Here is a 23,962-nt window from a genome sequence, read left to right on the forward strand (position 1 = left end):
ATTTTTAATCCCAAAGGTAGGATACAAACTTGGTTTGTGGTACTTTGCTACTGTGGACAGAGTGAATTTGACGAGTTTAAAACAACAATGAAAATTTCGGCATTAGAACCATCATGAGTTCACGATCAATTGCCGAGACTTTGCTTTTTAAAATTAAAAAAGTTGACTGTCAACAAATTTATGCACCAAACTCTTTTGTGATTTTCAGCTGACTGCCTGACTTAAAAACTACTCTGAAAAATGTAAATAAAATCGTAGCTTAACCTGTTGACAAAAAATGCATCTGCTTAATATCTAATCTACCAATTAGCTCGAACAAGTAAGTGTTCGGGTGTTACGGGTGTCGTAAATTTGGAACCATAAAAGTCAGCCTAGATCTTTAGGCCTGACATAACTGATGAGTTTCTGATCTAAGCAAGTGCAGGTTTCGAGAAATTTCGTGCGAATCTCAGGCACCTCTAGAACCGGTTTCGACCTTATCAGTTCTCGCTAACCGAGTTAAAACCGGCCTAAAATTAATAATGCATCTCGTAAACTCCTCACAATAACAGTTGATTTTTACTTGTGGATACATTTGAAGTCCATTATTTAGAAAATGTTTTAAGCGAGAGGATAATCGATGGTTTTGAAGAAATTAGAGTCTGACCGGACATTTTAGGACGAGAACGAAATTCTACGCAATTGACACTTCAAGCTTGTGTTTTTGCTAAGGAAGGACATTTTGTAGAATTTGTTTAAGTTAAATTTAATTTATCTTCATAAATCATTCTTGAACAACTTAGCTTACATTTTTTCGGTTCATTTACAGCCTTAATTGTGAGTCATCAGTTTGGATTCGTTAATATTTTAAGCGAAATCGAACTTGACTAGCTACGCTTTAAAATCAATCATCAATAGTTTCAATGCTTGAATTAAAATAAGGGTTCTGAGGATTCCAAGACGTGCATTAATATGTTTTTGACTATTTTAGTCTTATAAAACTCAACAGCAAAAACAAGCAATCAAAGGTCGTGAGGGTAAAAAGGCGCACCATTTTTCTCTTCAAAAATATGGAATGTAATGTGGGTACTGGAGAACCAAAAAATGTTTCATTTCGGATATATTAATAAATTTATATAATTTATAATTCCACTTTAATACACTTTTTAGTTTATTAGAATGTTCGAGGTTAAAATAATGCTGAAGTTTGTGAGAGTGTTGTTCAATCACCCTGTGTATTTACACACTGAATAACACAATTATTTACTGATGAAAATATTTGCACCTATATATATCCAAATAAAACATTGTATTTATTACTGGCGACGACCTCATAAATATCGGGGCTCTTGCAATGCTTCCAGTTGAGTAAAGTAAAATGACTAGTACGAAAAAAATCGAGGGAAGTCAAGTCAGGTAACCGAGCTGGTCATTTGAAGTCACCGTTTTGGAATTTCATTTTTGAAACGCAATTTTAAATAAAGCGAGTTTTTAAATTACAACAATGTACTTACTTTAAACTACCTGAAGCAGGTATTGGTAAAATATTGCAATTTCTTAAAAAAGCGAGCATAAATTGAATTTAAAAATATGTATTATACTAAAGTTCTGTATAGTATTGTCGAAACCTTGTCTGATTGAATTGATTTCCTTCAAATCGCACGGCCCGGTATTGGTGAATTTTTCAGAAAATTCCTGCAGAAACGCATGTATTATTAGATTATTTGAATTCCATTTGTACCAGTATTTTGGTTGGTTTAGGAGTTTTCAAATCGACCTGGTATAGCGGTATGTCGATGCACGTGAGCGTGCGGCAAAGAATTAAAGCTCGCCTAGGGCAGCAGATATTAAAACACTCTGTACGTGTCAAGTTTCCGTTTGCTTGTGTGAAGTCCGAGCTTGTTCTATGCAAATTGGATTCAATTAGACAACTTTATGCGCATTTTTTTGAAAGTTCAGTGGACATGGATAATCAAGGTGTTCCTATTGCTGGGGCATCCGGAGTCGGATCTATGTTAGATGCAATGATAGATTTGGTAAAAACGTATCTCTAATCAGTGTCTTTCCGTTTTTTGCAGGTCAGATGAAGACGACCCAAGTGGTAACAAATACGCAAGGATGGAGGACGACAGTATCCAAGACAAAGAAAGATTTGCTAGGTAACTATCAACTTCGGCTTATACAGTAAGTCCGAGAAGTAATTTTGAATTCAGCGGTGTGTTTTTGTGTGGCAAAAACGTTCGAAGATTTTTAGTTTAGAACGCGATTTTTAGCGGTAAATTTATTGTCACAAGGTGGTTTAAAAATAAGTTACTACCATCAACTTTTTGCACATTTGATTGAAATGAAAATTAGATTGGATTTTGATAAAATTAGGATTTTTTAAAAATCCTTAAGATTTAGGGATTATAAACCTTATTAAAACAAAAACTTATTAATCCAACAATGCAATAGTATATAGGGTATTTCATTTAAGAAACACAACTTTGATACATATAGGGGTTTTGGGACACCCTGTACATTACAAAAATATTTTGAAACTGTGCGCCCGGTAGGCGTCTGTCAATTCCTAAAATAATGCTTTGTAAAAATCAAACGATATGCGAAATCTGGCGAAATCCTTCCAAAGGATTCCGTCCTCACAATAGTTCGTACGAATGATTTCGGATCTAGTGGACGAGCAATGAAATTGAATTATTAGCTCCTTTTCGCACGATTTCTGAGGAAAGCAGTTCGGACGAAAACGCATCCAAAGGACAGCGGCCCACGGACTACACACTATTATATTCGCACGAACGGACCTCAGTCTACACACTATTATAATAGCCGAACGGCCTAATGGAGCCAGGTGGAACTCGCAGGCGACTGTGTGTGTGCGAGAGTGAACTGCGTAGCTCCTTGTCTGTATCTATGCCATAATTCATTTACACCGTGTCATAAGACATCAACAGCGCATGTGCAGGTGTCAAATTAACGGCGGCACTATTAGTGGCATAGCGGCAATGTGTGCTCCATATCTCTCTATTCGCCATCTATAGACGCCATTCCTTAGGCCATATTCTGCCTATAAACGGTTCGATTGCTAATTGAACAATTATCTTATGCGTTATTCTTTATTGTTGGTGTATAAACCCAGCATTATAGATTACTTCTGAGACTCATTGTATATTATTGACTTATTGGTGATCTAAAAGCATTCCCATGTTGTGGCACACACTTAAATCAGAGTTTATTCGTTGGAGCTGGGTAATCACACCCACGTCAGCTTGCGCCTTCAACATCGAGGTACAATTAAAATGTTATTAATGGTGATGTAGCAGGAATTCCTCTTCCTGGTTGCGGATTGCACCAATTCTGAGCTTAGTAGGAACGAGGAACGAAGAAGAGGCGAAAGGCGTCCTTGCGGGCGGCGAGAGGGGCGCGGCGCAGCAGCGTGGGAACGACGCGTCCCTCTCCCCTTTCAGCCCGCGGCTGGTCACGATTGCTCGGGAACACGACCGCTGATCCACTGATCCGCCAGCCTAAACGATAGATGAATTCGAATTTTAAGAGATAACTGTTGAAGTGTGGTTTCAACAGCCAAATCTATAACGCCAACCGAACTCTCGACATCCTCCTCCAAATCCACCATGTTCTCCAGCTGGGGTTCCTGTGCTTTTGTCTCCTCAATTGGTGTCACTTTTCGCCACCATCATCGCATCTGTTCATGTTTGCGTTGAGGAAAACCAATGACAGTAGATCATTTTCGGTCACCTCGCATGCTAATTTCAAGAGGGAATATCAAATCACTTTGGACCTTCGAGCCGGATTGAATGAATTCTGGAAACCTTGCAATTCCCATGCGAGTTGTAAAATAGTCTAAGGTGCAGCTTTGGATGGGTTATTGCACGCAAAAAACAACACGCCAATTGCACAACAGTGTAATGAGCGAAATATTTGAACTAAACCCACTCTATGTGTAAATAATCATGGGTTGGTGCTCGAAACACTGTTCGCTCCCTTTTAATGCCAAAGCCACGGGCCGAAGAGCCTGAAGAAGAACCGTGGCTCTGGATGTTACAGTTTCGCAAGAGGGCGAAGGTCTAGCCTCTTAAGTTTGCGGAAGAGTTCAATCTCGAGTCCGTTCTTCGCTATTTGACAGTAATTTGTGGAGATTCGATTTAGTGGCTTTCGTTATGAGATGAGGATGCTTTTTCTATCTGGATATGCTGGTTTTCCGATTAGAGGCCCTGCCAGTGCAAGACGTTTATTTATTGACGGGGGGCGTGTTGGAATGAGCAACGATTTAAGTTTTTTAATTTTGCATTTGCCAGAAAACCGATACCATAACAAATATCTCGGTCATAGAATAATAATAATAGCGTTAATAACTATTTAAAACCGACTTATACATGCAATAAATACCTTTTTATTACAAAGAACATCTAAATAAACGGTTTTTTTTTCTGTAATTGTAGCAATTACATGAACCATAAAAATTAATGTTACCCGCAATAAAACTGATTACATTTTTTTCGTTTCTCATGGGATAGTTAAACTGTTATAAACGTCAGTATGCTTCAACTTATTTTAAAATTTAAATAACGGCAAGATTTGGGGCCGTTCCCACAGTTTAAAGATCTGTCAGATAATTTGTACGAAGTATATTCTCGGTGCATAATGATATGTTATTTTTGAAATGCCTACTTTTAAGGGTCTGGGCAATTTTGTAACTCGATTTCGCTATAATATTGGAAGGAATTTAACCTGTATTTAGACCGTATTGTTCACGATTGGATTTCTCGCATTTACATATTTATCATTTCTTAGCTTCTTTAAGTACATGGGAAATTATAGGTTCTCAATTCTCACAGGCCACACCGCGAGGCCAGTATCTTTAGCTTATTTGAGTCACATGACCCCATACATCCAATAATTGATAAATAATTTTTTTAATCCGTTACCTCATTGTCATGCTCTAAGCGTCTTGGTTAGGACCTTTCTGAGTCAGAACCGAAATAACACCTATTACACAACATATATGTAATGGGCTGTTAACTGTTAAGTATGGAGTTGCGTACATTGGGATTTCCGTCACTAGAAATCCAGCCAATCCAACAATCATAATAAATTAAAATTGGCTACGGGATTGGAATTTTGATATTCTCATAAAGTCTTGGAGAATGTCAACGATTATTTTCCGGTGCCTGGTAGTGGTCATAAAAAGTAAACCGATAAAACTCCCGCAATAATATTTTCTATTGGCCATTTTGTATATTAGGTAGTGTTGAAAATTGAAACTCAAAAGTGATTTTTGTATACTTGCGGGCAGTTTTGCGTGCTGCTGCTGATGGTCAATTGACCCATTATTATTAAATAGTAATTTTCCCGTTCTAATAACCGATGAACGAACCCATTTCTGACTGCTAGTGATAAGATGGTCCTGAGCCTCGGTGGCAATAATTACGAAAATTGGATATGGGCTGACTTTTTAAGCAATTTCGAACACGAAAACACTTTCGGAAATGGACTCGAAGACCAGGAGATAATTCTTTGTCTGGCGGCCGGCCAGTCCGCTGGCCCCACTGTGTGGTACTCCTAGGAAATAAGACAATTACAGTAAATAATCAATAATTGAACAGAATTGATTATATGGGGACAGCAGACGTGAGAGAGGACAAAATTGCTTTTGTTCGGACGGTTCAAAAATTAAACTCGACTCGAAATTATAAGAAACGACTAAACAGTTTTTAAAAGTATGTTCCAATCATAAAAATATCCGGACGTCAATAGAATTCTTCAAGGTAAAAGCTGAAAAAACGAGGTCCAAGCAATATGGCACATCTGTTTCGGTCTCAAATATTTTACGGGAATTTACGTCAAAAACCATAAACACTACCGAGGCATTTCTGATGAAATTATCTGAAAAAGGGGCAAGAACAATGCGTTATGTCTAATTCATTAAAATCCTTTTAGTTTCGATTAGCTAAGCGAGCAGTTTTTAAGCAACAGTTTTTAGATCCTAAATTGAGAACAATTGTATGTACAAATAAATGCAGTCGATTATTTTTTATGATCTCAATACATATTTTTCCAATACTGTTCTTTAATTAATTGTACACCATCTGTACCAATGTTTACACTGTAATTGTATAATTTACGAATCAGATCATAAGTGGAGGAAAAAGTGCTATTCTGTTTTAGGTTCGCTTGCAAATCTGACTGCACATATTAATTATTTATATTCATTACAGTTCACGCTTAGTGAACTTAACGTCTGATCTATCTGAATGCAATCTTTCACTTTTATACCATTTACAATTATTAAAAATTAATTGCTAATTGTTAAACAACTATTTTACAATTCTCTGATTGTAGCAATTCTTATCGCGGCTTGTGTTTCTTCTATTAATTAAACATGCTTTTATGATTGTATTTGCTTCCTTATTCAAGTAGATTCACACTTGATTTTCACGAGTGGAAAACGAATATCGTTATTTTATTTGAATGAGATTTGTTTTTGTTTGTTGCTATTGATTCGCCAATGCAAAGAAACTATAAATAGTTAGCTAACAAAATCAAGATTATTTCTGCTCGTAAATCGATCTACTAAAAACAGACAAATCAAATGAAAGGTTATTGCTTTGGGTAATAACTGTGGGACATTTCAATTAAATTGATTGCTGTTCTACAATTACTTCAATTCAAACAACCGATATTGGAATTGACATATTACGATGCTGGGAGCCAGAGAATCAATTAAAAGGAGGTCTATGAACATGAAATAACCAGCAGTTAAACATGTTTGTAAGTTCTTGCCAACATCACATGAGCACTTGTAAGATATTAACCTTCCGAATGAGACTCAATTATTCCAGGTTAATAAAGTATATCTTTTACGAAGAAGTAGACGCAAGTACTTCAAAGGAAATCATTTCGGCATTTATAATCCGTGAAATCTCTTAAAAGGTGTATTGATTTTCAGATGGCAAAAGCGAGTAAATTGATGGAACAAAACCTCTTAGTTTAATAGCCTTATTTGCCACAGGACATTTAAATCATTGAGATTAATTGTTTTCAAGTTTCTAAGTTTGGACTCAAACTTCAATTTGATTATCACTTTTTCCTTATTTATTTCCTCTTTATTTAATTTTGTGTTATTTGCTTACAAACGCACTCAATTGGGCCATTAATTATTAAAATCGATTGTGATAAAGCAGTTAAATCCATTCTAGTCGAACCGACATCCCATTCCGGTTAATTCTAGTAATTAAGCGATTATCGACTGCTATTATCTAGCAAAAAATTTCCATTCAGTGTATTCTTCATAGAAATTGCATCAATTTTGAATAAAATTTGCTTCATTATGTTGGAATGCTTGTTTGTTTTGCTGTTGCAATCAAACAATTTCAGTGTTTGCCTCGATTTAAAAAAATCGTTGCTTTAAATTGTCGACGAATTAGCAGTAATTTATAGTAAATAACAGTATTAAAAAACTCTCGCTAATTAAATTGGGTATTAAATATGCCATTAAACAACCTACTCTGTTTAAGTTGTCCGTTGTTGCAGTGAACATTTCATGAGTTTTCAGCAAGAAACATGTTCTTATACCATTACTTTAGAGAAGTTCACTTTAATAATCGGAGTGTGAGTTTTTCCTGGCCTTTTTTCTCTCTTTGTTGAAGAAATTCTGTCTGGCCTAAGAGCCCGAAAAACTGACCGATGGAAGTCTCCTACTTTAGATATTTGCAGTGGAAGTGATTGTTGAGAACAAATTTTTTTATACAGGGATTTTCTCTGAGTGAAACTGCATATTTCTTGACAAACCTATTTCGGTTAGAGATTGCCAGTGATGATAATTAAAGGCCGAATTCAGTCAAGGTTCATTTAAATTGAAAAGTCCATCTTGCAAATCCAAAAAAGGATATTTTAAATTTAGCTTCGGCAATGACTTGGACGATTTCCGCATGCCCTCATATCGTCCAGCGGAGTACGAGAATCACTCGTTTCGATCTACTGGTAAAATGGTATTTACAAGAAAATAAGAGCCTTAAGGCAGCGATATGAAGTCTCAATCGCAGCTACAATTACATTTAATATGTAGGTGTATGTCATGTAACAATAATAATATCTTCACTTTCGTCTGTTGTATTGCCGCTCGTACATTACCGTTGAAGGCTGTGTTATTTTTTGATTGCTATGGCTCGGAATTTTGTAATTTACTCTCATAAGATCTTGCTTTCAATTAATTCACCTGCAATACTTCACCACAAGTTTTTCAATAACCACAATTATTATGAATTAAAGGCTTTTATCTTCAGTTATTTTCTAGAGAACAACTAACGCATCGTAAAAACCGGTACAATAGTATTCTTCGGAAATGGACAAAAAGGACTTGATTATTATTACAGTACTTTACCGACATGGTCAACTACAGCGAAATTAAAATCGAATTGTTTCAAGACTTGGGCGTTGCAGGCCATTGCAGCGTAAAAATTCGGTATTTCAATCACACAACCCCTGAAAATAATATTGGCAATAACAGATTCTTTTATTTATTATCTTGATTCGAGATAATTACGAACACAATCGAGTTCCCAATATCGCCACCGATTAGATCAATTCGAATTAGTTTTGGTTATAACCAATTAATTTGGTTATTCTATGTAATCATGTTCTTGACCTGTTTTACCCTCGCTTTTTCTTCAGAAGCCTCATAAACTGAACACGCAAGTCGGCTTTGCGAGGCCGCTAAATTTATTATTTTAAAGGAAAATACCATTAAACATATCTGTTTTCATTTGTCTTCCTGCCGTGTACTACGCTATTTATTTATTGTTATTTGATACAATCCTAAAGTGCAGATAGGAGCTATGTAAAATACTGTACTTTTTCTTTTCTTGACGCGATTCAAGAAGCAGAAGGAAAATGGACACAGTTGTCCATGGAGTTGATGTATTGGATGTTTTACGGCGGTTTCCTTTTATTTCACGGTTTTTGACAAATTTTGTAATCCAAAGACGAAGACTATTGTTTTATTATCTCCCTATCTAAAATTTCAAAATATATCGAAAATATTGCTAATAGACAGTCACTACAGCCGACGTTAAACAAGGAAGGTTAGCCCTAAAATTGTCGTCCATATCGCCTGCTTCTGCTATTCATTTGCAGCCTCCTTGAACATGGTGTTGCTCTGTTACAAACGAAAACCTGCATTTGCCACCATCATCAAAATTTTCATTTAGAGAATTGCTACTTTCGAATTGAAAATAACGGAACGCTAACGCTAAAAATTAGCGCGAAGACAATTTCAACACAGTGAATTATTTTCAAGATTTTTCATCAAGCCTAGCAATAGACTAAAGTAAGAGAAGAAAAGGCAAACATCTCAGCTCCGGTAGTTTAACAAGAATTTGATGTTGTAGTTGAACCATGTAGGGAAACACGCTATTTTACATAGGTCTTTTAATATTAATAACCGCCTATTAATTTTCCCATCGAACTATCGAGTTTGATGCACCAGCCAGAGATGGTGTGATGATAATGATGATGATGATGATATGGATCAAATTTTCGAGCGATTATACGCATTTTCACAGGTCAAGGCTGCCCTAACAGTATTCATAACGTAATTTAATGTTAAGTCGCCGGGACTCAGAACCATTATTTTAGGAATAACCATAAAAAGACGTAAACCTTAAGAGTACGGGCTACGAAGATTATCAATTATAGGCTTTACTGCCACATTTTCTTAATGCTTTTCCAAGAGCTGAATAATGATGTCCAGGTTTATATGTTCCACGCAGGTTTTAGCAAAAATGTTTTTTCTTTTACTTGTTTCGAGTAGTATTTATCCGTGTCAACTTAGACAGAAGATGTAATGACCGATGGCTTTTTCTTGCAACTTACTGTAGGGAGAATCATTGCGAAATCGAGAGGAGGAGAAGGAACAAGATGACAGCCTACATTACCGAGCTGTCAGATATGGTGCCCACCTGCAGCGCCCTCGCCAGGAAACCTGACAAGCTTACCATTCTGCGGATGGCTGTAGCGCACATGAAGGCTCTTCGAGGTAACACCCATTTTTTCACGCTTTAGTACTGGCTTAAATGCTGTTTTATTGCTCAATACACCATGAAGAGATTCGTTAATAAACACATTTACATGGAAACTACTGCGGCTCTTTGTGTAATAAACCTGCAGTAGAGTTTCCAGTAACATGCGTGCAGCAAATATCTTTCAATTGAGAGCTTTAAATCATCATGATTTTTTTTGGATGCTTTTGTCGTTTTTGTTTCATATTTCGGAAATGGTTTAATTTTAATTGTTTCCTTACCCGTCGGTGAATGTTTGAAAATGATCTGCGATCCTGATGGTATTCTTCATTTAAAGTGACGCTAGTTTCACGGGAAAGTGTAAAGACGGTTAAATGAAAAAAAAACAATAATTTAATAATTTTTTTGCAATTTTAAGAATTTCCTTGTTGCATGGAAAAAATGAAAAGTTCTGCATGGTCTCAAACCTACATTACCCTCAATCATCTACAGCTCTAAAAATTGACAATAAAATGTGTCTTTATATGGCTAAAACCTGAGGAATATACAAAGTGAGTCAAAATTGGCGTCATTCCTCTAGAGGTGTTGTCTGGCGATGTTTTAGGAGTAGAGAAAAAATAGTTTAAAAAATTATTTGTTTTTAAAAACTGAGAAATTTGCAAAAAAACTGTATTAAAAAGACGGCAACAATGTTTTTCAAGGTGAACTGCCTAATTAACATTACGGAAATACCTGTTGCTTCGTAATTAATTAAAAACTCCAGGAACCATTAAATAATACAGAAAGTGACATTAAAATTGAAAAACGCATGTCTATCTATGACGCACCTTTTCGAAATGTCAATTATTGTCCTCATAACCTGGAATTCATGTCTACAAATAAATATACATTTGAGTCATTAACTCGAAACAAGTTAGTGCCTGTGTAATCTCCTTATTATCCACTCTTATCGAGCAGCTTCTCGTATTCGGTTAATTAACTCCTGCTCAATTGGTACCGGTATTCAGTAATCCATTGGTTTAATGTGTCATTGTGCTGTGTGTATCTTACATAGGTACGTGGTAGGAATGTAGCCGGTATTTATTTGGTGCTTGGGAAAGTGTCAGTTGGAGGCTCTGCTGCAATTATGTCTAAAACTGGTTCTTCTGTGTCTGGAACCCGAACATCTATTGTCGTCCAGTATCTCTAGCCCTTTGTTGGCGTTTTTACAGCTTCTGCTAGGTTAATGTGGCATTTTTCCAGAACTAATCGCATATCCGCAAATTCGTGAAAGGAGCGTCAAAGTAAGTCGCAATTTGACAAATTATTGTTATTATTGACAAAGGCTATCTACCTGTAACTATCTGTTAATGACAAAAACATCATTGCCGCTTTAACTTTTCATCAAAAAATTGTAGAAAAGAACTTTTTTAATATAAAAAATTTTCGTAATTTGAAGCAAAGATCGTAATTTTTCTTTTTGAATGCTTAAGTATTCCAATGTGCTACCAATTAAACATGGAACAATTTTTTTTAAGCTGTTAATATCTTCTAGAAATTATCGAAAAAAATTCGATATTTTTCTCGTACTCTATAAGTGAGCCCCTATTACCCCTTAAAATTGATGACGCCAATTTTGAATCACTCTGTATAAGAATAATGCCATATAAACCAAGAATTTTTGTTGCTATTTTAAGTAGTTTCGAGTACAAGTAAGCTGAATAAATGACGATTCGAACTGCTGAAATTCCTATTGATCAATCCTGACACGTCAACTCTTCTAGAAAGCCTTGTTTTAATTAAACCAATGGCCGCTTTGTATTCAAAGCAGTTTCATCATTTTTTCTACTTCACACGTGGCTGTTTTGTCGATATGGTCAATAATATTCCAGGCCTTCAATAATGAAATTGCCATTTTTTTCGACGATATTCGAGCTGCCATGTTCTAGACTTTAAGAACTCAAGACTTGGCTCCGGACTATTGAGATTTTATAGATAAAAGCTGGGGTTTTTCTTTTCTTTTGAACCATTTAAGCCGCGTAAATATTGAGATTCAACGACGTCTGATTAAATTGTAGTCTACGCCTTTGGACGTCGTAAATCTGGTTTCAGGGCGAGGATTATGTTATTTTTCTTTATCGAAATGAGTTCATTTTTTAAGCAGCGGCGGTGCAAGTGTATCAGAATTTTATTCGTAAAATTTGCCTTTTATTTAAAACGACTTCCAGTCATACTCGCAACACCTACACTTTATAGAAAATATACTAATTAACAGGCCTGTATGGAGGTAACGGTTAATTTGTTTGGATAAAATGATTAAATGAAAGCGCCGGCGGACATCAAGGAGATTTGGGTGTATAATTGTTTTTCTCTACATATGTAGATTCTTTTTTTTTGTACCTGTTGAGTTTTTCGGGCTTTTGGGTGGTAGTGGAAAAGTATTGCTTCCTGATGTTTTGCATTTGCTCAAAAGCAAAATAACCCCTGAAGATGCAATCCACTCGTACTTTCGAAACGTCAGGAAGAAACAGTTTTTTAAGGCAGCCTGAAAGCCGTTTCAAGCAACGACTGCAAAAGACTGTAAAAAGCAAAAAACTTAAAAAATATCATGTTTTTTACTTGTAACGTCTATGTTATGGTGATATTCGTGCTTTTTGATAATATGTCCAAATATCAATGACTCGAGCTAATCTTAATGTCCAGTCATATGCATGTTTAGCTTATGTTCAAGTTGATAACACGAAATGATCTATAAACTACAAAGTTGATGTCAATTACATTTGGAATATGGTGTCGTAAAAATTTTCCACATTTTACTGGCGTTGCGTTAAGGACATTTTACCTATAAAAATGCAGCCAAAATAAAAGTTTATTAGCGGTTTATAGCATAATAATTTACAGGCCTAGCTGAAGTTTTAACGCCCGTTTTTGGAATTAGAAATCATTCATTCCTAATCATTTCATCCTTAGATGAAACATGAAATATTTTTGTTTTTCTGCACATAAAATTACTTGATATACCGGATGTCCCGTGAGCACATGAGCACCTACCGCGATATACTTTGGATCAAAAGAAGACGATCTGGCCTAACTTTTATTCAGCAAAAATGTCTGGCTCCTCCGCTATCGACTCTCTTGCTAACTGACAATTTTTTGCATTAACAAAATTTAAATCAAGTTTTTTGTAATATCGAGAAAGCGGTCAGATGGATGTTAATGGAACTAGCTGTGTATATGTTCCTACGGCAGGGCCATATTTTGCTAAAAACGCGCTTCTTATTTTCGTGAGATTCTGAAGAACGCTTCCAAAGAACAACCGGGTCTAAAACTTAGACATTGTGTAAAAAAACATTATTGCTGACTACGCCGGAAAAAAATTACAAAGATCCCATAAATGTCCAAAAAGGATTAGTGCATCAACTCAAAAAAATCAGTTGATTCCAGAAATCAAACAAAAAGTTCTGGAAGGTTTTATACCACGTCACTCAAGAATTCAGCACTTGCCCAAAGCGGATGAACTCGATCAAAACATGAGTTCCGCAGGAGCAAATTCACAGCGACTTTCATTAAAATCCATCGTAACATTCTCCCGATATTGGAAAAAAAATTGAAAAATCTTTTGCCATCAGTAGCAGACGCGCCAAAATTTTTCGTAAGAAACCCTAGGTCAGATCGTCTTATTTTGAACCAAAGAATATCGCATTTGATCATGTGCATTTTTCAAAATAGAGTCGTGTTTGGAAGGTTTTAAATCAATTAAAATAGTTCCTGCTTGATCTGGGTATTCGCATGGCGCGATACATAATATGCGAACTAATTAAATCAAATAGGTGAACGCTATGTACATATATTAGTTAAAACAATCCCAAATATCGAATCATTTTTTCGTCTTTTTATTTCATCCCTTTTATTGAATCAGGTCGTTAATTTGTAAACACACGAGCATGGGGAGGACAACGGAGTGCGTAGCCTGAAAGCATTTTGTTTACACGGTTTATCCCCATCATCCGGCAAATTTGTCCCATTTTGATCATATCGAATGCAACCTGCCCTCAACGTTTTTGGATTTATATGGTTGAAACGTATCCACATATCTCTTTGAAAGTACTGTTTTTAAACCGATGATGTTGCGATTCAACTTTTTTTTCGAGTTTTATGCTTTCACTGCATTAGAGATCAATGCAATTTTGTTCACATCAACTATTTGCAAGTTTTTTCCATCTGCTGTCTTAAGGATTTTGAACACACCCGTTAAATAGCCCAATTTTTCTACAATACCATGTAATGGATCGAACGTTGTTTCACGACATGGCTAACCGTTACTGGTCAAAAAATGCCAAATAGTAGAACGTGAAATGGCTATAAATTTCTTCGTGCCGACAGTTTCCTGAAGATCCATTCATAATTCACGCGGAAGGCGTACTACCCAAATTTACCAGTCGTGCTAAAATTATTTACCATCAATTTTGGTAATAATCGATTTGACCAGCCAAAGGCCTGCTTTGGCTGGGAATTTTCAAAATGTCGCACATAAATAGCATTTCTAATTCACACGGTTCGTCTAGCTCTGAAGATTTTAACCAATGAATGGAAACTAAAGGGTGTCTTTCGAGTGACTGCTTTGGTGGATATGTACGAATGAAAAGAGATTCCAGGCACCAAGCCGTCAATGGGGTTGGTTAAAAGAACCCATTATTTGAAATATAAAGGCTGGTAGCCCAGGGAGTAATTAAAGAAATAAGCAATCAATTTGAGAGGATTGCAAGAAAAATATTACTTTAGCCACCGAGCTTGTGCAAGGGGCCCGGCCAGAAGGCACAGAAGGAAAAAGAAAAGACGAAGGTAAAAATGACGAATGCGATCCCGGCGGTATTACAGCCTTTTAAGCAATGGACCACTGTTTTATAAAACGACAATGGCGTGTAGATAATATATTGGTATTCCTACGACTCCGACCCTTGTACATGCTGGTAACCGGTAAAGTTCTTCAGCGGAAAAAAAGACAGAAAGCACCTCTGATACCTCCGACGACGATGGTGCCTTGTAACGGAGGTCTATGCTGCTCGTACCGTTTCTGTGGTCGTACTTACTTGTGCACAGCGATGCTATCGCCCGTTAGTTATGGCCCACAGAATGCCTACTCTTCGCTAACCAGGATTAATGTCCTTATTATTTAATCCCATCCGAAGATTTCTTTTTACCAAAGTACGACCGTGCTGTGCTGTCCGTTCGGTAAAAATAAAACCAGACAACCGCGTCTTAATAACGTTGTATGGGTGGCGAAGAAAAAACTTGCTTCTCTTTAAAGAACTCTCTAAAGAAGGCAACGGAAATTATTGCTTACCCTGAAGAAACCTGGTCAAATAATGCACAGCTAATATATCGCGTTTATTAGCTGTAGGTATAGATCAGCCTTTAAGTCTCTGTTATATTGCACTTTGTAATTTAATTTTTTTGCATTTTAATCGCTTTTAGTGTGAAGAGTACGAGAAAAATATGTTTTAATTAACCCAGATATGCCTGGCGTACTATATATAGTACAGTATCAAAGTACTGACCTACGCCCATGCGCGCTCTTACAAAAACGAAACGTCATTAAAATGTCATTGCTGACATAACCACCGAAGTGTATGTGTTTGTGGGGATTTTCGAACATAACAACGGCCGTAGTATTGAAAAACGTTGACGGCAAATTGAACAATAACTGACTATGGGGTGACATTTGCAAAGTAAGTCAATTATTAGTTTTAAAAATTGTAAATAAATATATGTAATTGCTTTACTCTGTAGCCAAAATACATGCTTTTATGATACTGTCCATTGGAGTTCTTAGTTATTGCATTTTAGTGTTTTTTTTTAACATATGTTTGGATGTACTAAATATAGTACGCCAGGCAGATATGCTACTGTGCTCTTTTTTAATTTTAAATGCGGTTTTAGATTCTAAATATTACATTTTTGTATTTTGTATCAATGTTATGTGAAATAAATTACTAAGATTTGATTGGCTAACAGGATGTAACTCCATGGGAAATTTAAGGGCAACATTTTCAGTTTTTAGGGGGTTCTCGCTAAATGAGGCTTTTTGCATGTTGGAAAATGATGACGATATTCTAGAGCAAACTAATGACGTAACAATGTTTCCCCCGCAAGGAGAAATCACCGAAGAAGACTCTGGTGACGCATCACAGCTTCAAGCTCCTGCCGAAATAAATGTGAAGCCGAAACCGTACAACGATGATAATTTTTCATCAGAGGATGAGCTGCCGCTATCTCGATTGATCCCGGTAACGTCCAAAAAAATGACCGCAAAGAAAAAAGGGGTGTATAAATGGATCAAGAAAGATCTTCCTGCAAATAACTTCTATTTTACCGCGGATGATGAAATTCCAAATAATTAAAAGTTGAAACTAAAAAACAAAATCGTGGCTCATATGATTATGCAAAAATTATAGACCAGGATATAATTATAGTCAAATGGAATGACAACAATTTAGTATCTTTGGCTTCAAATTCCGTTGGGGTGAACCGAATTCACAGTGCAAGAAGGTTTTCTCGGAAATAAAATAAAAATATTCAGATTGAACAACCCCATTTGGTGCATTTATATAATGCAAATATGGGAGGAGTAGACAGTCCGACCAAAATATTGGGCTTTACAGAACTTATTGCATGGCATTTACATCGAAAGTTTGGTGGTAAAATGGATCAGCTCAAATTCAGGAGAAGGATTGCTACAGCCTTGCTATTGCAAAACAAAAAAACGCCCTCATTTTCAAGAGGACGACCATCCGCATCGGAAAATCTTGATGAGAGATTTGATCATCTGGATCACTTGGTAGTACCACAGCCTAAGCAAACAAGATGTGGCTAATCGTACAACTACGAGATGTCATAAATGCAATGTATAGGCCTGCATGTGAAATGTTTTACTATGTATCATACCAAGTGAATTAATTTACCTGGGATATTCCTAGCGTACTATATATAGTACACCAATTTTTTTATAAACGGAAAAAAATATAAATGTTATTTAGGTGGAAAACAGTTTCATTAGCAAAAAATATATGCAAATTTTTGCGTTTGTTTATCTAGTTTTATTTTAGGCATATCTGGGTTAATTGCGTAACAAGCTCGAATATTCTTCGGGATGTTAAAAATCGTAAAAGAGGACATTTTAGGCAGCAAAATGCAATAGAACATATTTCACAGATTTGATCCGTGCCATGTGCAATCAAATATTTGTTTGAAAACCTGAACATATAAACTTCTATAAAAGCTACTGTTTTTGCTAATTGCGCAGGTAGGTTTTAATAGTTTCCACACTGGTTTATTATTTGGTTACTATTTGTTTTTCTGACAATTCCTGTCTAAATTACCATATTGAATCTACTTGAAATTCAATGTTATTTATCCGCTTCCAGAGGACGAGTTGTCACGTGAAAAGGCAATCATGGACGAAACAGCCATTGGCGGAAAAACCTACCTGCGCCCAAACGGTAAAGTGCAGACCTTCAGTCTTGCATGTTTTATCTATAATAACTTTCTTTATGTAATATTAACAAAAATTATTTGTTTAATATATACATTAGTATCATGATAGATTTTTCTAAGTTGCAAGCAATTTCGTTGAATATTGCTGTTCAGTAGCGAACTTTCACATTATATGTTGGCTTGAGATTCTTGTTTTTACATGTTCCTGCATGTGTATAGAAATTCATTAATTGCTTAGCGCTTCTTAATGCTAATCATTTCAATGAAGACCGAATCAATCCACATTATAATGGGCTAAATGCTTGGGAACGTTTTGAAACTATATGAGGACCCAGTACGCAACTAGTCAAAGATTATTTGTTTCATGGTTTAAACTAGTCTAATGCTTCGTTATGGTTTGCTTCGCAAAACAAGCGGTAATACTAATTAAAATAACGATTATTTTCAACTGCCTGACTGACATGAAAGTGTTTCACACTTATACACAGTTAGTAAAATGGTGAAATATTCTCCAAAAATTAGCCAAGAATTTTCTTTAACTAAGCTATATTTTCTAATAAAAGAATCAAATCCTGACGTTTCGTATGCACGAGATGCTTGTATCTTCAGAGATGACTGCTGTATCGAGTAAGCCACTTCTGAGAAAGAAGAAATTCCGTTTCACCAATTTCACGATCAAAAAACTTACGTGCTTGCGGCTATCGGTTGAAAGTGGTGAGTTTCGGGGCCGAAAAGACTTTATTTACACCACGGCGGCCTAAGAGGCCGAAATCCTCACCAGTTTGGAAATTATTCAATTCAAGTACTAACATAAAAATAAACGTTGTTAAACCCAATTTCAAACGAGGCTTTATGTAAAATCAGAAAACAATTACCGGTTAAGACAATTATTGTTAGTCAACACTTTAGCTTTTAATATTCCTAACAGGTACATTATTTTGAATAAAAATTTTTACTGACGTTCTTAGAAGTCTATATCGGATATGCAAAACGCATCGTGAATAAAAATGAACGGACAACGAGATCGCATTGTCTCTCTTGGAATAATGTTGCGTTATGTTAGATAGTTTTGGCATAACCCTTGGTGAAAAGAACATGTGAAACTTATCGTTTACATTCGTGTGAAAATACTTTTATTTTCTAGTAGTTGTAATTCGTTTTTTACAAGATCGTTGGGCTGTGACTCCAAATTGAAACACCATCAGGAATTTTTAAACTTTATTAACCATATTTATGCAGTTGATCCTAAGAAGTGTACACTTGATTTTACTTGCAGGTACTGGAAATACCGGCACTGATGGGACATATAAGCCGTCATTTTTAACTGACCAAGAGCTAAAGCACCTAATCCTGGAGGCTGCAGATGGATTCCTTTTCGTAGTAACCTGTGATACCGGACGAATAATCTATGTGTCTGACTCAGTGGCACCAGTGTTAAATTACTCGCAAAGCGACTGGTATGGATCCTGCCTTTACGATAACATCCATCCAGAGGATGTGGAAAAAGTGCGGGAGCAGTTATCTACCCAAGAGCCTCAAAATACCGGCAGGATATTAGATCTTAAGACTGGAACGGTGAAGAAAGAAGGCCACCAATGTAAGGTCGTCACAGTTGAGACGAAGAACTAAATGTGAATTACTGATACATTTTTAGCTTCCATGAGATTGTGTATGAATTCACGGCGCGGCTTTATCTGTAGAATGAAGATCGGCAATCTGTCTCCAGAGAATATGGGCGTGGGGCATTTAAATAGGCTAAAGCAACGAAATAGTTTAGGTCCAGCAAGAGACGGGCAAAGCTACGCTGTTGTGCACTGCACGGGTTACATAAAAAATTGGCCTCCTACTGGTTAGTGTCGGATACTTTTATATGAAAAAATACTTTCATAGGTCGAAGGGTCATCAACCTGGCCCCCAAAATATATTTTCATATTGATTTATTCTGAATGATATACAATTAAATCTGGGAAAATATCAGACGTGTTCACAGGTGTCCAAATGGAGAGGCAAAGTGAGGACGACATGCACACTGCTCATTGCTGCTTAGTGGCGATCGGCAGACTGCAAGTCACTTCGACTCCTAATACTAGCGACCTATCCGGATCCAGCAGCAATGCAGAATTCATATCCAGACACTCCATCGATGGCAAATTTACCTTCGTCGATCAAAGGGTGATGGGGCTGTTGGGGTATTCTCCTCCAGAACTTTTAGGCAAGAGTTGTTTCGATCTTTTTCATCATGAGGATCAAACACATATGAAAGACAGCTTCGAACAAGGTATGTATAATTAAATCAATCTTTGTCTTATCGTGCTTGAAGTTGAGTGACTAATAATCGTTTTTAACGCGTATATAGTTAAATTTTACATACTACTGACTGTGTTTCAATTCCAAATCAAAATCAATTCCTGGGTTTCAGTCATTTATTGTCTCTATTTATCAATCAAAATACGTTTCGGTGTATTTTTCCACCATCATCAGTTTTTATGTGTAGCGTTGTTGCTGCTTTAAGCCTTGGCATACATTTGGTAATATTTGATTGATTGATAAATAATTGATAAATAAAGACAATAAATGATTGAAACCCAGGAATTGATTTTGATTTATATAGTTAAAGAAAGGCGAAAATTTACGTGAAATTCTCACATGATTGAGTGGTTTGCCATTTGCCAAAACTCGTCTTTTCTTATAATATAAATATCTTGCAGGAAATTTGAAATTAGACCCAAAAGGCTCTTGTTTTTCCGAATATATAAATTTGTTCACGAGTTTTTTAACCTTAATGATAACTTACTGTAGCGGAGAGCGTCCGTTTTCTAAATTAAAATTAGTGAAAAATTAACGCAGAAGTACCATGTTACAAAGTAGCCTGAATTACTTATCGTTATTAATCTCATTATCCTTAATCAGATTTACTCAAAAGTAGTTACGTAGTAGTAGTAACGATCTAATTGCTCCTTTTTCAGCTTAAAACTCCCGACAAAAACTGTAAATGTTAATTTATCTAAGACAGAGAGGGTGATTCAAAATTGGCGTTGTTCCTCTGAAGGTGTTGTCTGGCTGTGTTTTAGAAGTACAGAAAAATTAATTGTTTTTAAAACCTGAGAAATTTGCAAAAAACTATATTAGAAAAACGGCAACAATTTTTTTTTAAGGGAATCTGCTTAATTAACATTACGTAAATACCTGTTGCTTCGTAACTATTTAAAACTTCGGTAACCATGGATAAATAGAGAAAATAACAATAAGACAAGACAAGACAAGCTCTTTAATCAAGGAAGTATGGGTGAATTTCTCCCATTGTTTCCGGGTTCTTCTGTAGTGGCCATTCAAATGCTTGCGATGGCTTTTTGCGCGATTTGATCAAAGCGATTTCTCCCAGTTGGCTTAAAATCAGGAGTGATTCCAACATGTTGAGAGCTTTAAATGTTCTTGCATGAAATAATTTTTCCCGCACCATCAATGTTTAAGGGTTCCACATTGATATCGCTCAGTTTCGTAGAAAAATAAATGGCAAAAGAATAAGAAATACACCGGGTGTTGCAAATCAAGAGCGTACTATGCTAATTTCTTTATGATTAAAGTTACCATGTCGGTTAGTGTGCTGATTGAGTCGGCATGTTAACTGTAATAATAGAAAACTTAGTCATAATGTACACATCATCCGAAATGCCCTGTATAATGTTACAAAGTATGTATAATATGTGCTTTTATGCGAGTTGAACGTGACTGAACACAAATAGGCGATTATTGTGAAGAGCTGTGAAATGCGCCTGAATGAAAAAATCACATGACTGATCTTCGTATTTTGTTTTGCAGTTCTAAAGCTGAAAGGACAAGTGTTGTCGGTAATGTATCGGTTTAGAGCCAAAAACCGAGAATACGTTTGGCTTAGAACAAGTGCATTTTCATTCTTGAACCCATACACTGATGACGTCGAATACATAGTGTGTACAAACACAACTGCCAAATCGCTGCATTCCAGCACAGAGAGCAGTACTGAAGCTCCGGAAGTGAGCTACCAACAACCTGGATTGGACTACAGCATACAAAGGCGTGAGGCTGGTCTATATTCGCATATGCTGCCAGCAGCTCATCTGCAAAACGAATATTTACCGATGGCATCGTCAACGGGATGCAATGAGCGACAAGACGATCGGTATCCACGCTTAATGACTGATACGCAGCAGGCTCCTCAAAGACCTGGAAGTGGACAAAACGTTTACAGCAACTACGAGCCAACACAGTCGCCTATCCAGTACGGATCGCCATCACAAACGCCAGCCAATCCAGGCGGAGCGGCCGTTCTGGCGAGATTGGGAAAAGACGGATACCAGTATGGACATGGCCAGCCCAGTCCTCGATCTCCAGGTCCAACTTACACGCAATTAAGTGGTGGAGGAAGAGCTACAGCTGCTGGCGCTCCAGCTCCTGCCACTGCCTCTTACCAGTGGACTAGCTGGCAAGGTGCTGCTCAAGCCTCAGAAGCGGGACCTGTTCCTGGCAGTACCGGACCGCCAACACAACCTCAACCACATGAACTATCCGATATGCTGCAGATGTTGGATGGAAGCGGCGCAGCCCCTTTTGGGGACTTAGGAACTATGTTCGATGGCACCTTTGAATAGGATTCTTTATTTGAAGAACTTTTATGAAGCAAGGGTTTGGGTCTATTATTTGCATCTAGTGTATCATTTGAATGGATTTATTTCTGCCAATTGTGAATTGAAAACGACTGAAAACTCCATTACGCCCGTTAAATATTGAAAGGAGTATCTCGGATCAAGTTTTTGTATTGCGTAAGTGTGTTTTTTACTTTTTGTTTGATGTGTACATTTGTCCAGGCTGACTTCCCAGGTCTACTTACTGATCGAAACAGGCCACTAAAAGTGTATTTAGTTAATTTTCTTGGCATTGAGTGTCAGGATGAGTGGCATTCAAGCTCAAGGCATACAAAACATTTAAATGTGTTGTAAATATGTACAGTAAAAGCATTCCTGGGTAGACACTCCTGAGCAGCTGTTATGCTTCTATTTCTTCACAACACAGTGTCCCAACAATTACCAACTGCTTAAATAGTCGAACGTTTTTCGCGCAGTGCCCAAAAGTACCGTGTTATGATAAATAGTACTAAATCGTATTATCACACAGATGTAATATAAATATATCATTATAATAAGGAATTCAGTTGAGCAGAGAATACAAGTTTGGTGTTAGTTTATTTAAAGTGTTTGAGCGAATGGAGTGTTTGCTTCAGTAAATGGACTTACCGGGACTCAACTTATTGCTCGATCCTAATAAATTTACTGACTTATATCATTAGGCTTTGGATGTACGAAAATACCACCCCAGAAAGTTCGTTCATAATTGTCGTGACGTCCAGAATGTATATCAATACGATTTAAGATACAGCTTTACTCTTATCGTCAAGTAGTCATTGTACTCATTTAATTTTTAAGGAGCAACTGTAAAAAAGTATATTTTACATTATACATACATACATAGTTTATTTTAGTCTACGTATGAAATAAGACTTCAATCCTGTTTGTAGTAACTTCCCCGTATTTGTTCGACATATTATAGTTTCATCGATTGACCATCCCACCATTTTGTCTTAGTGATTTGCTTAAAATAAGTTTATGTTAAAGGTGTATTCACAGTCAATATTTATTAATGTATGTTTGTGCTATTAATATATTTGCTTTTTTAATCAAACGCTGGCCACCTACTTCGAAAACTAGAACCTAATCTATTATTGTAAAAAATCTGGAAATTTACACCAAAATGGAATTTGGAAGGTTTAACATTTTTAGCGGCAATTGCTGTTATACAACTAAATTTGATTGATTTATGTGGACACACCTTTACTCATAGTGCCGTGTGCTTTGCAATGTTTAGAACATTAAAGAGAGTTCTGTAAAGTACAAAACATTTTTATTTATATACGTAAGGACTTTCTATCAATTTGACACAGTCGATATTTTTGTAGAATTTCCGTCTTTCCTATGTAAGTTTGTAAAAAAGGTTTGTTTTATTGAAACTACATAATTTTAATGGCTAAAAACTTAAAGTCAATAAATGATACTACCATAATGCAGTGTTCTCATTCATATTTCCTGCGTTCGAAATTGAGTTGTTTTTTTATTATTGCAATTTGCAAACTTCTAAAGTAGACCTGAGTAACACTGTGTCGAGTTGGGCTTGTATCGTTTTTTCAGCAACTGAGTACCAAGCCATTTGCGCAACACTGCGCCAACACCAAGATTTCTAATAGTCATTAACAATTTTTTTGAGTAACTTTTGCAGCCACTCCTAAAAAGTCACTGAGTCACCAGGCCTAAGAATAACGCTTAGTTGCTCCATAAATGCTGTACAATTTTTGTTCAACGGATGAACAGCGTTTTTCAATTATATGAAAGTGAGAGATGGACAAAGTTGAAGATTGTTCTCGACACGCAAAACTGAATTTTTCAAAA

The 23,962-nt window shown here is 36.3% G+C and overlaps 1 protein-coding gene across 11 annotated transcripts in view; it reads left to right on the forward strand.

The window, feature by feature from the left end:
- LOC109541020 (aryl hydrocarbon receptor nuclear translocator homolog) overlaps nt 1-23,579 on the forward strand; it is a 42,264-nt gene extending 18,685 nt beyond the window's left edge. For 2 of the 11 annotated variants that reach the window (XM_048661706.1, XM_048661702.1), the window contains 7 exons: nt 2,058-2,138; nt 9,870-10,030; nt 17,417-17,491; nt 18,763-19,083; nt 19,141-19,335; nt 19,465-19,764; nt 21,306-23,579. In XM_048661706.1, coding sequence (XP_048517663.1) covers nt 2,058-2,138; nt 9,870-10,030; nt 17,417-17,491; nt 18,763-19,083; nt 19,141-19,335; nt 19,465-19,764; nt 21,306-22,114 — 1,942 coding nt within the window. In that variant the 3' untranslated portion in view covers nt 22,115-23,579. Of the gene's footprint in view, nt 1-1,834; nt 1,994-2,057; nt 2,139-9,869; nt 10,031-17,416; nt 17,492-18,762; nt 19,084-19,140; nt 19,336-19,464; nt 19,765-21,305 lie in introns of those variants that run through there. The other 9 variants (XM_048661707.1, XM_048661705.1, XM_048661698.1 and 6 more) reach the window with 8 other exon arrangements.
- The last annotated feature ends 383 nt before the right edge of the window (nt 23,580-23,962 follow it).

The sequence above is a fragment of the Dendroctonus ponderosae genome, unplaced genomic scaffold (genome assembly GCF_020466585.1).
Source record: "Dendroctonus ponderosae isolate FM_Combo_2020 unplaced genomic scaffold, Dpon_F_20191213v2 Dpon_F_20191213_1, whole genome shotgun sequence".
NCBI classification, from domain to species: Eukaryota; Metazoa; Arthropoda; class Insecta; order Coleoptera; family Curculionidae; genus Dendroctonus; species Dendroctonus ponderosae.